The sequence below is a fragment of the Rana temporaria genome, chromosome 2 (genome assembly GCF_905171775.1).
Source record: "Rana temporaria chromosome 2, aRanTem1.1, whole genome shotgun sequence".
Lineage (NCBI taxonomy): Eukaryota > Metazoa > Chordata > Amphibia > Anura > Ranidae > Rana > Rana temporaria.
Genome location: NC_053490.1, coordinates 268,656,976 through 268,674,393, shown reverse-complemented (window position 1 = coordinate 268,674,393; position 17,418 = coordinate 268,656,976). Strand labels below are relative to the sequence as shown.

The following is a 17,418-nucleotide window of genomic DNA, read 5'->3' as shown; positions in this document are numbered from 1 at the left end:
TATAGCTGTTCAATTTGTAGTGCGGATGTGAATGAGGGGTTAAAAAAGCCAGAATCGGCTCAAAGTGGAAAGATAATTAGTAGGGTTGTACCGATACCGATACCAGTATCGGTATCGGGACCGATACAGAGTATTTGCGGGAGTACTCATCCGATACTCGCCCCCCCATCGCAACAACGCCGCCACCGCCGCATGGTTAAACAGCGTGCGGGGAACATTACAGCTTTCATTTGAATAGCTGTAGTGTTTCCCGCCGCGCCACGTATAGACACTCCCCCTTGCTCGGGATTGGACGTATCTGTCCAATTCCGAGCAAGGGGGAGTGTTTATACGCGGCGCAGCGGGGAACACTACAGCTATTCAAATGAAAGCTGTAATGTTCCCCGCACGCTGTTTAACCATGCGGCGGCGGCGGCATCTAGGTAATGGTATGGGGGGACATGGCTGGATATATGGGGGACATGGCTGGATATATGGGGGACATGGCTGGATATATGGGGGACATAGATGGATTTATGGGGGACATGGCTGGATATAGGGGGGACATGGCTGGATATATGGGGGACATTGCTGCATATGTGGGGGGACATGGCTGGATATATGGGGGACATTGCTGCATATGTGGGGGGACATGGCTGCATATGTGGGGGGACATGGCTGCATATGTGGGGGGACATGGCTGCATATGTGGGGGGACATGGCTGCATATGTGGGGGGACATGGCTGCATATGTGGGGGGACATGGCTGCATATGTGGGGGGACATGGCTGCATATGTGGGGGGACATTGCTGCATATGTGGGGGGACATGGCTGCATTTGGGGACACATTTAAAAAAAAGTATCGGTATTCGGTATCGGCGAGTACTTGAAAAAAAGTATCGGTACTTGTACTCGGTCCTAAAAAAGTGGTATCAGGACAACCCTAATAATTAGTAACAACTACTAGAGTAATTAAAGTGATTAAACAGGGAGTATTGATAAGGAGCAGCATGTATAAGAGAATAAATGAATAGAAATCAATACTAGAATGATTAAACAATGTCAAAATCAACTTCTTCAAATAGTGTACGCAATCTTCAAATCCCTGCTGAACAGTAGGTATTCATAAAACGCATATGGGTATATCCTCCTGCTGGATATACCCATATGCGTTTTATGACTACCTGTAATAGGGGTCATGGAAGTCTGGTGAGTAGGATGTGTGACAGGTGATGGTGTTGGAAGAAATTTCAGTCAAATATACCTACTGTCCAGCAGGGATTTGAAGATTGTGTACACTATCTGAAGAAGTTTATACTTTGTCTGAGGACTCTGATACATTGTTTGAACATTCACTATTTGCACTATTGAACTCATTTTGTGTTCTGACTTTTTTCACACATATTATCATGTTGGTGTTCAGTTGAAATCACTTTTCACGTTTGCACTTTAAAACGGAAGATGCGCGGTTTATTCATTCTAGTATTGATATCTATTCATCCTGTAGTGCGGCTCTGGTAATTTTAATAACTTCTAATATTTATTTGCAGTAAAATGAATAGTAAACACAATTTTAATCCTATTGCTTTGCACTGTTCTCTGGTTGATTTCCTGCCTTGCAGCAAGCACGTCAAACTACATCTACAAGTCAGTAGAATGCATATGTTTTTGTCTGCAGTGTTAAGTGTTGCATGTAATAAAATAAAAGCAATTTCTCTGCCCTTTGTTATTGTAGGCTTTTTCCGACCTAAGTGGCAGTGTTCGCACAATTGTCCTGACATCAGGCACCTTATCTCCAATGGGATCATTTTCCTCTGAACTAGGTGTGAAATTTTGTATCCAACTGGAAGCAAATCATGTTATTCATAAATCCCAGGTGAGCTACTTTCTTTACACTTTCCCTTTGTCAGTACTTTAGTCTGCGCACAAGCATATTGCTGCACATTAATAGAATGTAAGAATGAAAGCTATCTGAAAGGTACACAAGTGTTATTGCAAACTTAGCGCTTAGAAGACTCCACAGCTTGTACCAGGAAAATTGTTTGGTGATGGAACACTGACTCGGTTTCCCAGCAGTAAGTCAGCCTATCACGGACAAGGAGGAGGAGTAGGAGGCGCTTGATTTCACTACATGGCTTACACTGAATGTATCACAGCGCCGGGACATAATAGGATTAAAGATGGGTACAGCGCTGGGACAAAATAGGATTAAAGATGGGCACAGCGCTGGGAGATACAAGACTGAAGATGTATCACAGCGCTCAGGGATTATTCTGCAGATGGGTACAGTGCCGGGAGAGACTCGCGTATAAGCAGAGGGGCGCATTTTCAGCACAAAAAAAAATACTGAAAAACTTGGCTTATACTCGAGTATATACGGCAATATGTTTTTATTCAGAAATGTGTTCTGTATTATTATAGAACCATTTTTGTTTGTTCATTCAGAGACTAAAAGTGTGATTTTAAAAATATAGTTTACATTATTAAAAATGTCTTCCTTTGTACCATTTCTGTTGTTTTTGTACATAAAGTTGGTCATATCGGTATAGAATTCTGAAACTAGCAGGTAATTTTTATATGCCTGGCAGCATAGGGATTTGTTTACAATGGTCTAAAAGAAAAATCGTTTTTGTTACGTACACTGCTGCTGGTAAACTATTTTTTTTTTTTTTGCTTTAATGCAAGAAATGCATTAAGGTGAACATATGTTTAGGCTTTAATAACCATACCTACTCATATTTATGATTCCATAATTTAGTGGCATAAAAAGAAAGGAAGAATGTTATTTGTTGCTAAATGAGCCATTATTCAAATTTTCAAATTTTTACAAAGGCTATCACCACTACTAGAAACGGCTGGTACCAACAGCCATAAACACTCTTTTGCCTCTCCTCCTCACTCTATGGGTTACAACCTGAAATGCCTGGTGCACCTATATTATATACAGAAAGCAAAATTACATCTTAGAGAAGAGTGCTGAAGAGCTTTCACTGCCAATATTTACCACTTGACCTCCAGAAGGTTTACCCCCCCCCCCCTTCCTGACCACGCCGTTTTTTTGCGATACGGCACTGTGTTATTTTAACTGACAATTGCGCGGTCATGCGATGCTGTGCCACAAATGTTATTTTTTTCCCACAAATATAGATTTCTATTGGAGGTATTTTATCAGCTCTGTGGTTTTTATTTGTTGCGCTATAAACAAAAAAGCCAGACAATTTTGAAAAAAAAAATTTTTTTTTACTTTCTGCTATAAAACACATCGAATAATAAAAATAAATAAATCTAATTTCCTCATGAATTTAGGCCAATATGTATTCTGCTACATATTTTGGGTAAGACCTCCCAATAAGAGTATATTGATTAGTTTGCGCAAAAGTTAAGTTATAGCGTTTACAAACTATGGGATATTTTTATTTATTTATTACTAATAATAGCAGCAATCAGCGACTTTTATTGGGACTGCGATATTGCAGAGGACAAATTGGACACTGACACTTTTGACACTTTTTGGGGACCAGTGACACTAATACAGTGAGCAGTGCTAAAAAATATGCACTTTCACTGTACCAATGACGCTAGCTGGGAAGCAGTTAACATCAGGGGCAATCAAAGGGTTAACTGTGTGCCTAGCTGGTGTTTCAGTTTAGTGGGAGTGTTGCTCTTACTAGTGGAAGGCATGGATCAGTGTTCATGCCTATTGTACTTCAGAACAGCAATCTGCCTTGTTTACAAGTCGCCGTTCTTCCTTTGTACCGAAGCATCAGCTCCCGCTGTGTATAATTACATCGGGAGCGGGCTGCGGGTGGTCCACCCCAGACCTGAAAGTGCAGGATCACATCCTAGGTACATGATCCTGCACAGTAGAGCCGCCTTGCCGCTGTTTATGCAAGTTATACGGTCGGCAAGTGGTTAATGAAGTTAATTCTTTAGCTTCTTGCCATATGCTGACTATGGTAGACTCATTGATTGAGACACCTAGTTTTGCACAGCCTCCCCTTTTCTAATAAGCACCAAAAATAAGGTAATTTCTAGAAAGCCTTTCCCTAGTCTTGGTCAAGTCAATTGGGCTTTATATAATGATTGTCCCAACTCTGAGAGGTTATTCACTCTTCCTGGCATTTTTGCTGCCACAAGAAAAATAATTAAGGCCCCATGTACATGGGACGCTGCTAAATGTACGTTCAGAGGCAGTTGGACACTTTTTTTAACTGCCCCTGAACTCATTCAATGTTATCCTATGTGACCATGTGCACAGTCTTATTTATTGCCGTTTTAGGCAGTTGCGTTTAACAGCATTTCTTTGAATGCAAAAAAATGGGTTCAGACGCAGAAGATTTCCATGTTTCAGACGCTAAACACGGTAACCCGCGTTTGGCAGCGTTTCGTTTATAGGCTTTTTTAGTTTTTGCCCATTTAAAAAAAAAAAAAAAATACATTTTTTTTAAACGCTTCTAAACACAAACGCAGCTAAACGAGGCAAAACATACGTTTTAAATGTGGGTTACTATCTGTCAAGTTTAATAATTTAGGAGCAGTTGTAAAAACGTCCCGTGTACATGGAGCCCAAAAAAAGAAATGGACTGTTACCACTGTGTACCCAGGCATTTTTTCACTACAGTATTTTTCCAGCGTATAAGATGACCTTTTATGTGTAGCGCTACCCTCTCAGGAGCCGCTGATTTGTTGTTGAGATCAGCATATTAAGTTACCTCAATGTTGTCTGGGGGTGTAGCTGATGAATAAAGTAGTGAGCGAATGTCCAGTACATGAAGGAAGGTTTTCAAATGCTTTATTTCAGGCCCAACATAGCCAACATGCAGTAGGAAGGAAAAGGTTGATGAAGCGATAGAGAACTTTGCGGTATCAGGCCTGGATATAAAGAGCGCAATCCTGCTCTCAGTAGTACAGTAGTAATAATCACAGTTTGTCGCCACTTTAGCCGGAGTGGGTGAAGTGCCCCCGGACAGACTTCTGCCACAAGCCTGGCAGCCGAAGTGTCACTTTATGTTGCTGGGAGGAACAGGCCTCTGCCACAGGCCTGGCTCTAGGGCCTCTGCCACAGGCCTAATACTTGAATGAGCTGAATGAATTGAGCTGATCCTCCCAGTAGATCAAGTCAGGGTCACCGGGTGACAGTTGAAATGTACCTGCCAATGTCGCGGTCACCAGATTCCTGATGGTTCGTTTAAGCTCTGTTGGATAACCTGCCTCCGGGTTCCTGGAACCTGCGGGAAGAACCAATAAAGATGGCGTCTGCCACAGATATACCCCTCCCCAGCATGACCCGTGAGAGAAAACTCCTCCGATTGGCTGCTGGGGAAAAGTGGCTCTGCCAGAACCCCTCTAGTGCCACATGTCGCCCTGGGGTGAAAACAACACCCCTGGAGAGCAGACTGACCTACAGGACAGTTCTGGAATGACAGCAGCCTATCATTTAGCAAATTGTGAATGGGAGCAAAATAACTCTCCCATTCCTAGCTAACTTTAGCGTAGTGCCCATACTGAAAGTAAGGGAGAGCTACATGTGCTTAAAAATTTGCCTCAAAAATCGGGGGTCGTCTTATACACCGGATGCAGAAATGCCAGACTGCGGGCTTCCATTGTTCAAAAGCCGTGCCTCCTCCTCGTGCTGTTCCGTGATAGGACGAGAGGACGTCCGTGATAGGTGGAACACTGAACACAGGCTCTGCTTGGATACTGTGTGTTCCGCCTATCACGGAACAGGCTTTTGAACAATGGACGCCCGCAGTCTGACTCTGCATACAGAGATAAGGTAGGGAGATCGTCAAGGTTAGCCATGCAATGGGCACAGTGAAGCATGTAATGGCACAGTGAGGTGAGGCATTCAATGGCACAGTGAGGTGAGGCATTTAATGGCACAGTGAGGTGAGGCATTTAATGGCACAGTGAGGTGAGGCATTTAATGGCACAGTGAGGTGAGGCATTTAATGGCACAGTGAGGTGAGGCATTTAATGGCACAGTGAGGTGAGGCATTTAATGGCACAGTGAGGTGAGGCATTCAATGGCACGGTGAGGCATGTAATGGCACAGTGAGGTGAGGCATGTAATGGCACAGTGAGGTGAGGCATGTAATAGCACAGTGAGGTGAGGCATGGAATGGGCACAGTGAGATTTGAAAAAAGGTGAATAAAGCCTGTTCCTGTCAGCGGTTGTTCCAGCTACCCCTCGGCTTCTAGACAGACTAGTCGGAAGGGGGTCGTCTTATACGGCGAGTATATCCCAAAACCAACCTTTTAGCTGGAAAATTAGGGGGTCGTCTTATACGCCGGCAATCCATGTTGTGTTTCTATTGAGGGCGTTTTCACCTTTAACCACTTCAGCCCTGGATTTTCTTTAAGTAATGCCCTTTTATAATCAACTGTCTGCTGGACACCTGTTTAACCACTTCAGCCCTGGAAGATTGGGCTGCTCAATGACCAGGCCATTTTTTGCTATATGGCATTGAGTCGCTTTAACTGACAATTGCATGGTCATGCAATGCTGTACCCAAACAAAATTTACGTCTTTGTTTTCCTCACAAATGGAGCTTTATTTTGGTGGTATTTGATCACCTCTGCAGTTTTTATTTTTTGCACTATAAACAAAAGAAGAGCGACAATTTTGAATAAAACACAATGTCATTTACTTTTTGCTTTAATAAATACCCCAATTAAAAAAATAAAAAAAATAAATAAAAATTCCTCAGTTTAGGCCGATATGTATTCTACATATTTTTGGTAAAAAAATAGTAATAAGCGTATATTGGTTGGTTTGTGCAAAGTTATAGCGTCTACAAAATAGGAGATAGATTTATGGCTTTTTTGGCTAGTGGTCAAAAGGCCCGGGGGAGCCTACCTGCCACAGTACAACTGCGGCGGCTGGTCGGGAAGGGGTTAAGGACTCTGTTGAAAGATGTTTGAAAGCTTTTGAAGTCATCCTTTTCTCTAGCAAATCCTGCCCTGCATCTGTCTATTACCACTTTGTCAGTTGCCCAGACTATAGCAAATTTGGCTGGCGAGCTCAAAAGTCAACTTTTTGCTGATGTCGGTAATCCTATTTTTACAGCTGTTGCCCCTGGCCATACTATTCTGTCCTAATTAGTGCAGTAGCTAGGTTCTCATGTAGACCCCTGAACCTAATTCTTTGAACCATGTGCTCGCACTTCTCCCTTTCAGTTGATTTGTGGTGGTACTTGTGTCTCATTCTGAAGTCGTTCTTATTCACATACAGGTAGGAATGGCTTCTTCTACTTACGAGCATATCTTTACTTTAGGGCTCATTGCTACTCACTAGCCACTCATTGTTTCCACAGTGGCTCACCTGGTTACTATTAACCTGCCTAATTAGTCCAGTCTACAACCAGCCCCTTTTGGCTAGTTAGGCAGCTTAGCTCATTCTCTCCTTGCCCTTACATGATCAACGATATCCAGTGTGTGCCTGTGTGTGACCTGGCCTGGCTGACTTCTTTTCCAATACATGTTCCTGCTTTGGCTCCTTACTACGCTGATTTCTGGCTTCCTGACCCTGGCTTATCTGATTACCTGCTCTGGCATCCAAACCCTGGCTTCAGTTTATTTAAAAAAAATTTACTACGTTCCTGTACTGTCATTTTTTGCTTTTTTCATTACGTGCTAGTTTACACCAGATGCAGTTCCGTGTGCTTTTTTTCTGTACTTGGTAAAAGTTCACACTAGATGCAGTTCTGTGCGCTTTTTCTGCACTAAAAATCCATGTATTCCAATGGCTCTTGTTCACACCAGTTCAGTCAGTTTCTGGTCAGTTTCCGGTGCAGAAAAAAAGTAGAGCATGCTGCATTTTTTCTGACATCCACGGCCACCCTGGAGAAATGACAGAATACACACAGGCTTCTAACTATAATGCGGTCCGTGACAGGGCTCGTGATTGGTACTGGTCCGCAGCCCGGAGGTTGACGACCCCTGCACTAATCTATTCTGGGGCTGCAGGCCTCTTCATAGATAGTGCCTTCTTGTCTAAGCACTCGATACCGCTGCAGCCTCGTGCCACCCTACTTGCCATTGATGCTATTGATGGGAGACCTCTACAGCCTGCCCATGTAACCCATAAAAACCACTCCATTTACCATGGCTGTAGGGGCTCTTCACCATGAGATAATCCAATTCCAAATAATTTCCTCACCTCATTACCCGGTTATTCTTGCTTACAGAGGCATAATCCCTCTTTTGATTGGCATAGTGCCGAGGTTCTGTAATGGTCGCCACAATGCACTAATACGTGTTTTCAGAAAGTGATAAAGGCAATGTACACGTCTTCAGTCTTTTTGTTGCCAGAAGAGTACCGTGAATCCAGTGATGTCTTTGACAAAGGTTGTGCCCATATTTTGCCGCCACAACGGACTTATTGCATGATTGACCTTCAATCTGGTGCCATTTCTCCTCTTGGCCAGGCTTACCCTCTGTGTCTGAGGGTAAGGCTTTGGAGGAGTATGTTGCGGATTCACTGTATTCTTCAAAAAAAATGTACAACTTCCAAAGAACTGGCATCAATTTTCACTTGGGAGGTCTTTCAGGTAAGGGCTCTTTCACACGGGCGGGTCGTATGTCCACTTTTTCATCCATCCGTGTACGGATGAAAAAGGGACATACATTGGTCCCTATGAGATTGGGGGTGTCAGCGGATGAACATCCGCTGACACCCGATCTTACCCGGTTTCCGCAATCCTCCAATTCTGCAGACGGAGGAAAACCCTATTTTTCCATCAGTCTATGGATCAGATCGGGTGAATACAGACAGACAGTCTGTGTTCATCCGATCCCCCCCATAGAGGAGAGCGGAGAAAAGACATGGCGGTCCCTGCACAGTGTGCAGGGACCGCCCTGTCATCTGCCGGCTCAGCGGGGATCAGCAGAGCAATCCCCGCTGAGAAACTGGAGGTTCACAGGGCAAATCATCACTGATCCGCCCCGTGTGAAAGAGCCCTAAAAGGGGTTACCTAAAATGTATACCTCGGACAGAGGTAGCCATTTTGTGTCCAGGTTTTGGCGGCCCTTTTGTGCACAGTTGGGAATTCGGAGCCTTCTCCTTGGCATATCACCCACACTCCAAAAGGACCGCAACAGGCCATCCAAGCTATTTTTATGACCGCCATAACAACTGGTTGGGAGAAAAAGGGGTAGCCCCTGGAAGTCCTGCATCTAAGGCGTCCTAGAGAAGTGAATGGAGTGGCAATCTCAGCCTGGACTCCGACCAGGCGATGCCCCAACGTGTTTCACTCCACCCCCCGAGCTTAGTCATCGGGATAACTACTGGTCAGACCTGTTACCTTGGGTGGAGTTTGCTCACAATAGCGCCATCAATTATCTCCGTTTATGGCGAACTATTGGGTTCCAGCTATCCATGTTGCCTGACACATTTGTTCCATACGGAATTACTGCATTGGAGGAACATCTTTGGGAACTCCGTTCCACTTATGAGTGAGTGAGTAACTTGTATAGTGCTGCGAACTAAATCGTCCCAAGGCGAGTAGGTCAAAGAATACTTGCAACGCTCCAGAGAGAGGTACAGACTCCATGCCGACAGCCAACACCTACCTACACCCTCCTACCAAGTTGGGGAAAGGGTATGGTTGTCTTCCCATAACCTCTGACTCCATGTACCCTCACTAAAGCTGGCACCTCCGTATATTGGGCCTTTCCGCATACTTCGTTAGGTTAACCCAGTGGCCTACGCATTAGATCATCGTTGCAACATGCGTATTTCCAAAGCATTCCATGTTTCCCTGTGAAAACCTTTGGTGTGCAAGCGCTATACCACCTTGGTACCACGCCCTCGTCCGGTTCAGGTTGGTAACCATGAGGAATATGAGATACAATCTATCATTGACTCCTGTGGGTTTCGTGGATGCATACAATCTCTCTAGTTTCCTGGAGGGGTCACGGTCCTGAGGAATGTACATGGGTCTCTGAAGTACTTGCCCCTGCCTGCCGCTGTACTTTCCATAAATGTTTTCCGCTCAAGCCTGGGATCCCTCTGAAATGGCGGGGTCATTGAGGAGGGGGTACTGTCAGGGCTGGCTTCTGCTACTTAGGGGCAGCTCTTTTCTTTCAGCTCAGCTGTCAGTTAATTTACCAGCCACTCTTGTTTCCACAGTGACTCACCTGGTTACTATTAAGCTGCCTCAATTGTCCAGCCTAGAGCCAACCTCTTTTTTTTATCTATTTAAGCAGCTTAGCTCATTCTCTCCTCGCCCTTGCGTGGTCTACGATATCCAGTGTGTTCCTGTCTGTGTATGACCTGGCCTGGCCTTCTCTTCCAATACCTATTCCTGCTTTGGCTCCTTACTATGCAGATTTTTGGCTCGTCTGATTATCCGTGTTGGCATCCAAACCCTGGCTTCTGTTTTTTTTTTTTTTTTACTGCGTTCCTGTACTGTTCTTTTTGCTATTTCATTAAAGGTGTGATTTTTAACTGCATTTTCTATCTCCTCCTGGTTTATGGTTCCTGACACATACTCCTTCAGCAGGATATTTTTGTCAGGTCCCATTTTAAAGAACATATTAGCATGACTTGGTTACCCCTCCATGAGAATTTAGTATACGCGGGCCGAATGTTGTGCGGCATTAGCCGGTTTAATATAAACTGCCCGATGTTTGGGCCGTGTGTCCAGCAGCCGGTCCAACAGAAGCCAGCCTGGGGTTGGAAATAAAGCACCTCCGACCTGAGTGGTCAGTCAACCCACTGGGTTGAACGTAAAAAAAAATGGTAGTATGTACGAGGCTTAAGGCTAATGCATAGGGTTAGGAACCAAATTAATGCAAGTAGCACATACATAAATATTTTGTTTACCATTGCCTTCAGGATGTTATTTACTTTTATTGCCACTGCATCCCCCATATTAATTGTAGTACAGTATGGGAGAAGTCATAGGTCTGCAGTTTTCTATGCCAGTGTCAAGTCAGCAAGTGACAGCTCAGCATTGTTTGTAAAGATATTAGGTACTCAATGATCGTATTGCAAGCTAGTAAGCTTCTGTTTTCTACTGTTAGAATTTACAAAACCTCTACAATATTGAGTTTGGCTTTAATGATTTCTTGCTGTGTATTTGGTGTACAGGTATGGGTTGGCACTGTTGGTGCAGGTCCAAAAGGTCGAAAACTTTGTGCAACATTTCAACACACAGAGACTTTTGACTTTCAAGATGAAGTTGGTGCCCTTTTATTGTCAGTGTGCCAGACTGTCAGCAATGGAGTACTTTGCTTTTTACCATCTTATAAGGTAAACTCTCTATTTTACTTGTGTAATACATTAATTAATAATAATTTATTACAACACTTGTTTTCTGATATAAATGTATGTCCTTTTCAAACATTCTAGTACAGTGTTAATAGCCATCAAGCCTGGGAAAATCTGGTACAGCTAACAAAATGAAATTCAATCAATGTGTGGTATAGTAGATTTTTCTGAATAATAGTAGTCAGTTTACTTTTACGTAGGGTGTTCAAGGTCCCATTTACATGTAGCCATTGCAGTTTAACGCACATCCATAATGTCCTATGTTAATATGGATTGTGTTAAGACAGCACAAATAAAAGACAGTACAGTTACAATACAGTTTGATTCAGGAGGATTAGGAGTGCCCTTATAAGAGATTACAATATAAAAGTAAGGGGCAAGTATTGAAAACGTTAACTGTAAGGTATGGGCTAATAGAGTAAGTAAATGTATAGTTTTTAGGGGGAGGTAGAATATACTTCTCTGAAGAAATTCGTTTTCAGGGATTGCCCAAAGGAAAGTCTAGGAAATGGCTAGATATATTGGAAATTAAGTGCCAAAATAAGTGAAGAGGTAGCTGCAGAGCAGGTCTTTAGAAGAGCGAAAAGGGCAGTTTGGGTGATATTTTGAGAAAAGGTCAGTAATGTTGCTTGGAGTAGAGTTGTGGATGGCTTTGTATGCTGGAAAACTAGCATCCGATCAGCGCTTGCAGCCAATGGCTTTTTTTTTATTATTTTAGTATTTTCTTGGGGCTTTTTGGTGCTGGTTTAAGCTGCTTCCTTTTCAACTGAAGCCTGACGTCGCTAGTGCTAGTCCCCAGAAAAGCAATAAAGAGGCTGGTGACGGGGCACGTTGTGGTGGAAAATGTTAAATATTCACGCATGACACAGGAAATTGATTGTTTACACTTAAAGGGGCTGTAAAGGTATTCCCCCCCCCCCCTAAATAGCTTCCTTTACCTTAGTGCAGTCCTCCGTCACTTACCTCATCCTCGATTTCGCTTTTAAATGTCCTTATTTCTTCTAAGAAATCCTCACTTCCTGTTCTTCTGTCTGTAACTCCACACAGTAATGAGAGGCTTTCTCCCTGGTGTGGAGAAAGCCTCTTGAGGGGGGAGAGCAGGAGTGTCAGGACGCCCACTAACACACAGCTCCTTTCTCTATCTGCAAAGTAGAGAGTGTCCTGACTTGCCTGCTTGCCCCCTCCCCCCTCAAGGGGCTTTCTCTACACCAGGGAGAAAGCCTCTCATTGCTGTGTGTAGTTACAGACAGAAGAACAGGAAGTGAGGATTTCTCAGAAGAAATAAGGACATTTAAAAGCAAAATCGAAGGATGAGGTAAGTGAATGAGGATGCACTAAGGTAAGGAAGCTATTTAGGGAATTTTTTTTACAACCCCTTTAATTTTGAAATGTTAATGAACATAAATAAGCACACATGTCGCCAATTTTAGTTTCAATCCTTCTTTATTGAGGTTTCATAGTTTATAGGAAATACAAAGAAACATACACTCTGCTTAAAGAGACCAGTAATGAACAATCTAATCAAAATGACTAAAGAGGTAACAAAATATTTAGAACACAGAAAGTAATAGTGCATAACACTTAGGCATATTTATAACACCAAAACACCATCAAAAAGTCATACCATTCTGTCCAAGATTTCCAAGAATTAATGGCTGCATTATATTTACCCATAGACAAGGCAAAAAGTATTTCATAGGTGCCATGTGTTTGGGTCGTCTGGATTATTTCTCATATATTTGGGATCTTGGGGTCCTTTCACCGTCTGACCAATGCAAGATCGCTACAAGTAGTATGTGGGCCACCACCCCTCTGAAGGAGGGAGGAACCAAATCAATACCTTAAGACAATAAAGTCATTCCTGGTTGATGGGATATATGCTATCTTTACCACTTTTGTTAATAAGTGAAAGATTGCTGGCCAAAAGACTGATAGAGAGTGGCATGACCATATTTTATGAAATAGAGTGCCCAAGGCTCTAGAATTCCTCCAGCATGTGGGTGGGGTATGAGGTGAAAATATATACCATTGTATTAAAATGTTTTGGGTTAATACCCAAGAGTTTACGCTATTGGTTGCCACATATGTGATACTTGGCGCCTTTTGGCAAGATTTAAAGGGGTATACCTCCCCCAAATCGTGTTCCCATGCTCTGATGGAGGAGGATTTGGTAAATATGATCTTGTTATTAAGAATATTGTAAAATGGAGATATACGGTACCTTTTTATAATCATCACAGATGTTGTATAGAATAGGGCTATGCACCACAGTAGAGTAACGATAGGGGATGGGTTGTTTCTAAGGAAGTGTTTGCGATCTGCAAGTACTTGTAGTGATCCAGAGTGGGAATACCATATGATACTTGTAAGGACCTGATGGTTTTTAAGCTTGGTCTATTACTAAATATTCTATTGTCCCAATGCCTTTAGATTCTCATTGGTAAAGCTTGAGGTCAGAAATAATCAAAGCTAAGCATGCAATAGGGAAAGGAAGTGAGGTTGGTTGTGTATCATCAGGGGACATACTGATCAGATTATGTCACACCAAAAGAGTAGCCATTATGGTAGGTGAGACAGGTGCAGATTTAGAAGGATTAAAGAGGCTAGTTATTAAATAGTTTTACAAATTGTTTCCAGGAATTTGATGGTTTTCCAATTCTGCCCATAGGGTATGCTGGGAGACTGGAAACCATGCTTTTATTCGGGTCAGAATTGAAGCTATGTAGTAGTCCTTAAATTAGAACATGCCACGTCACCAATTGTAAATGGACTTATTGTTTTTGATTTAGTTAAACCCTTGTGGTTGTGAAATATTAGCACATGTAGATTGTAAATTGATACACTGTTTGTGGTGTATGTATATATGTAGTTTGCACACAGATTGTGCTGCACTTTGTTTATATTAAATATCAGGCTCCCAGTCTGAACACAAATCCTTGTTTTTAATGTCCTCCAAAACCTCAGACATTTATTTAGCATGGAGGGAAGTCTGTTAGCCTTTGTGGACATTTGGACAACCAGTATCTCCGGTGCTTGGGTTTTCGAGGGCTTTTCCAGGGGTTGGCAGCTAGAATTTTCCTCCCAGTCCCCTCCCTGATTTAATACTTCCAACCTACCAGTGTCACCACACAGATCTGCAGATCTCCATCAGCTCTAGCAGGGTGGTATTGACCTTGTTTCTTTTAAAAGAATGGATCCAGGGTTTCTCCATCCACTTGAATGCAGTTTCCAAACCAAAAGGGGGCATTGAGCTTGTTTTAGATCTCAGGGAGACTTCTATTCTCTTGGTACTGCTTGGCCATAAAACTGTGGAGTGCTTGGAGTAGGAGGGGTTATACTGGGCTGATTCCTGTAGCATTTACTTCCTGGAATCAGCCTGGCCTTAGCCTTAGGCATGCAGGCAGGTGGGTGTTCTTAGCTGAGATAGCTCCTCCTTCCCACCTCCTAGATAAAAAAAATTCTTGAAGACTCCTGGGATGTATCATGTTGACCTAGGCCAGCAACCAGAAAGTAATGTAAAAAAAATAAAACAAGTAAATACTGTATGATATGCCTTCCTTTTACTAATGACTAAACATAGGTAATGTTGATTGAGAGAGTTAAGTACCATACCACATTTTGCTTAACAAATTCTTTATTACAGCAGTACCTTCACTACATTATATAGATATCATGAGGCAACTTTAGCTAGCAGTTTTTAAATGCCATCGTCTCTAAAGCCTAGTACACACGAGCCGAATGTCGGCCGTCATCTGCCAGTTCAAAAGAAATCGCTTGGCTGCTGGTCCGTGCTCATGACCGAAAAAGGTCCAAGCCCCATCCATGACTCATCCATGCCCCATCCATGGCTCATTCATGCTCCATCTATGGCTCACCCATCCCCATCCATGGCTCTTGGCCATCCCCATCCATGGCTCTTGGCCATCCCCATCCATGGCTCTTGGCCATCCCCATCCATGGCTCATCCATGCTCCATCCATGACTCATTCATGCTTATCCATCCCCATTCATGTCCCCATTCATGACTCATCCGTGCCACATCAGTGATCATCCGTGCCACATCAGTGCTCATCCTTGCCACATCCGTGCCACATCAGTGATCATTAGTGCCACATCAATGATTTCCAATGCCACATCTGTGCCTCATAAGTGACCATCCGTGCCTCATAAGTGACCATCCGTGCCTCATAAGTGATCATCTGTGCCACATCCATGCCACATCAGTGATTTTCAATGCCACAGCCATGCCACATCCGTGCCACATCAGTGATCATCTGTGCCACATCAGTGCTCACCCGTGCCACATCCATGCCACATCAGTGATCATCCGTGCCACAGAAGTGATTTTCCATTCCACAGAACAAAATATTACAGCGCACACATGCAAACAATTACATTTATTCCTGCAAGGCTATTTAAAACACCTGAACATTTTCAACAAATATGGGGATTTGGTCACTAAAGGACTCTTCCTATAACACAGGGGGACTAATCCATGCCACATCAGTAATTATCCTGTAATTATGCGTGCCACATCAGTGATCATCCATACCACTTTAGTGCTCAGCCATGCCACATCAGTTCTCATCCGTGCCACATCAGTGCCTCACAAAAGTGTAATAGGTTGTCAAATTAGATTTGAAATGTATGCTTCTAGAACGCCTGATAGTGCTCCCTGCATGTTGGGCCTCTCTGTGGCCAGACTGTGTAAAAATCTCACACATGTGGTATCGCTATACTCAGGAGGAGTAGCAGAATATATTTTGGGGTGTAATTTTTGCTATGTACATGCTATGTGTTAGAAATATCTTATAAATGGACAACTTTGTGTGTAAAAAAAAAATGCATTTTCTTTCAACATTTTCCAAAAACTTGTGGAAAAAATTACATGTTCAAAATACTTGTTATGCCTTGAAGAATATGCATTTGGGTGTTTTTCTTTTCAAAATGTGGTAATTTTTGGGGCGTTTCCATTATCCTGGTGTTGCAGGGCCTTCAAAAGTGTAAGAGGTAGTCTAAAAATTATATGTATAATTTATGCTCCTAGACCGCCTGATGGTGTAAAAGATTCACATGTTGTATCACCATACTCAGGAGCAGAATTTATTTTGGGGTGTAACTTGTGGTATGAATATGCTGTGTGAGAGAAAAAAACCTGTTCATATGACAATTTTGTAAAAAAAAAAGAAAAAAAATCTTAATTTTGCAAAGAATTGTAGGAAAAACTGCAAAAAGCGCACCATGCCTGTTACTAAATACCTTGAAATGTCCACTTTCCAAAAAGGGGTAATTTGGGGGGCATTTGTACTTTCCTGGCTTGTAAGACCTCTTCCACACTGAGCCGCGGTCGCGTTAGCGCTAAAGCATTACTTGTTTTAGCGGTGCTTTTAGCGCTGTTTAAGCAGCGTTTTTCTGACGCTAGTAGCCGAAGGGGTTAAAAACACTGGTGTTGCATCGCTTTTCAGGTGCTGCCCATTCCTTTAAATAAGCAGGGCATTTTGGGAGCGCTGTATAAATTGCGCCACAGCTGCTGCTTGCAGAACTTTTCCTAACATCCCACAAGCGCACCGCCCCAGTGTGAAAAGTCACACTGAAATGAATCGGAGGTGGTTCTCAGGCATTATTTAGAGGCTATTTCTAGCACTAAAACGCCTGAAAACCGCCTCAGTCTAAAGGGGTCTTATGCCACGTACACACGATCATTTTTCGGCATGAAAAAAACGTAATTTTAAATGATTGTGTGTGGGCTTCACATAATTTTTCAGGTTTTGAAAAACGTCATTTTTTTCCCCGAACATGTTGCATTTTTTAACGTCGTTTTAAACAATGTAGTTTTTTGATCGTGTGTGGGCTAAAACGATGTTAAAAACCTGCGCATGCTCAGAAGCAAGTTATGAGACGGGAGCGCTCGTTCTGGTAAAACTACCGTTCATAATGGAGTAAGCACATTCATCACGCTGTAACAGACAGAAAAGCGCAAATCGTCTTTTACTAACACGGAATCGGCTAAAGCAGCCCAAAGGCGAATAGAACTTCCCCTTTATAGTGCCGTCGTACGTGTTGTACGTCACCACACTTTGCTAGACAATTTTTTAAAAACTATGGTGTGTGGGCAACGTCGTTTTAATGATGAAGTTGGAAAAACTTTGTTTTTAAAACATGC

The 17,418-nt window shown here is 42.8% G+C and overlaps 1 protein-coding gene across 1 annotated transcript in view; it reads left to right on the top strand.

Moving 5' to 3' along the window:
• BRIP1 (BRCA1 interacting helicase 1) overlaps positions 1-17,418 on the top strand; it is a 386,982-nt gene that overhangs the window by 198,675 nt on the left and 170,889 nt on the right. Inside the window, exons 13-14 of the mRNA XM_040336928.1 lie at positions 1,716-1,856; positions 11,076-11,237. Coding sequence (XP_040192862.1) covers positions 1,716-1,856; positions 11,076-11,237 — 303 coding nt within the window. The remainder of the gene's footprint in view (positions 1-1,715; positions 1,857-11,075; positions 11,238-17,418) is intronic.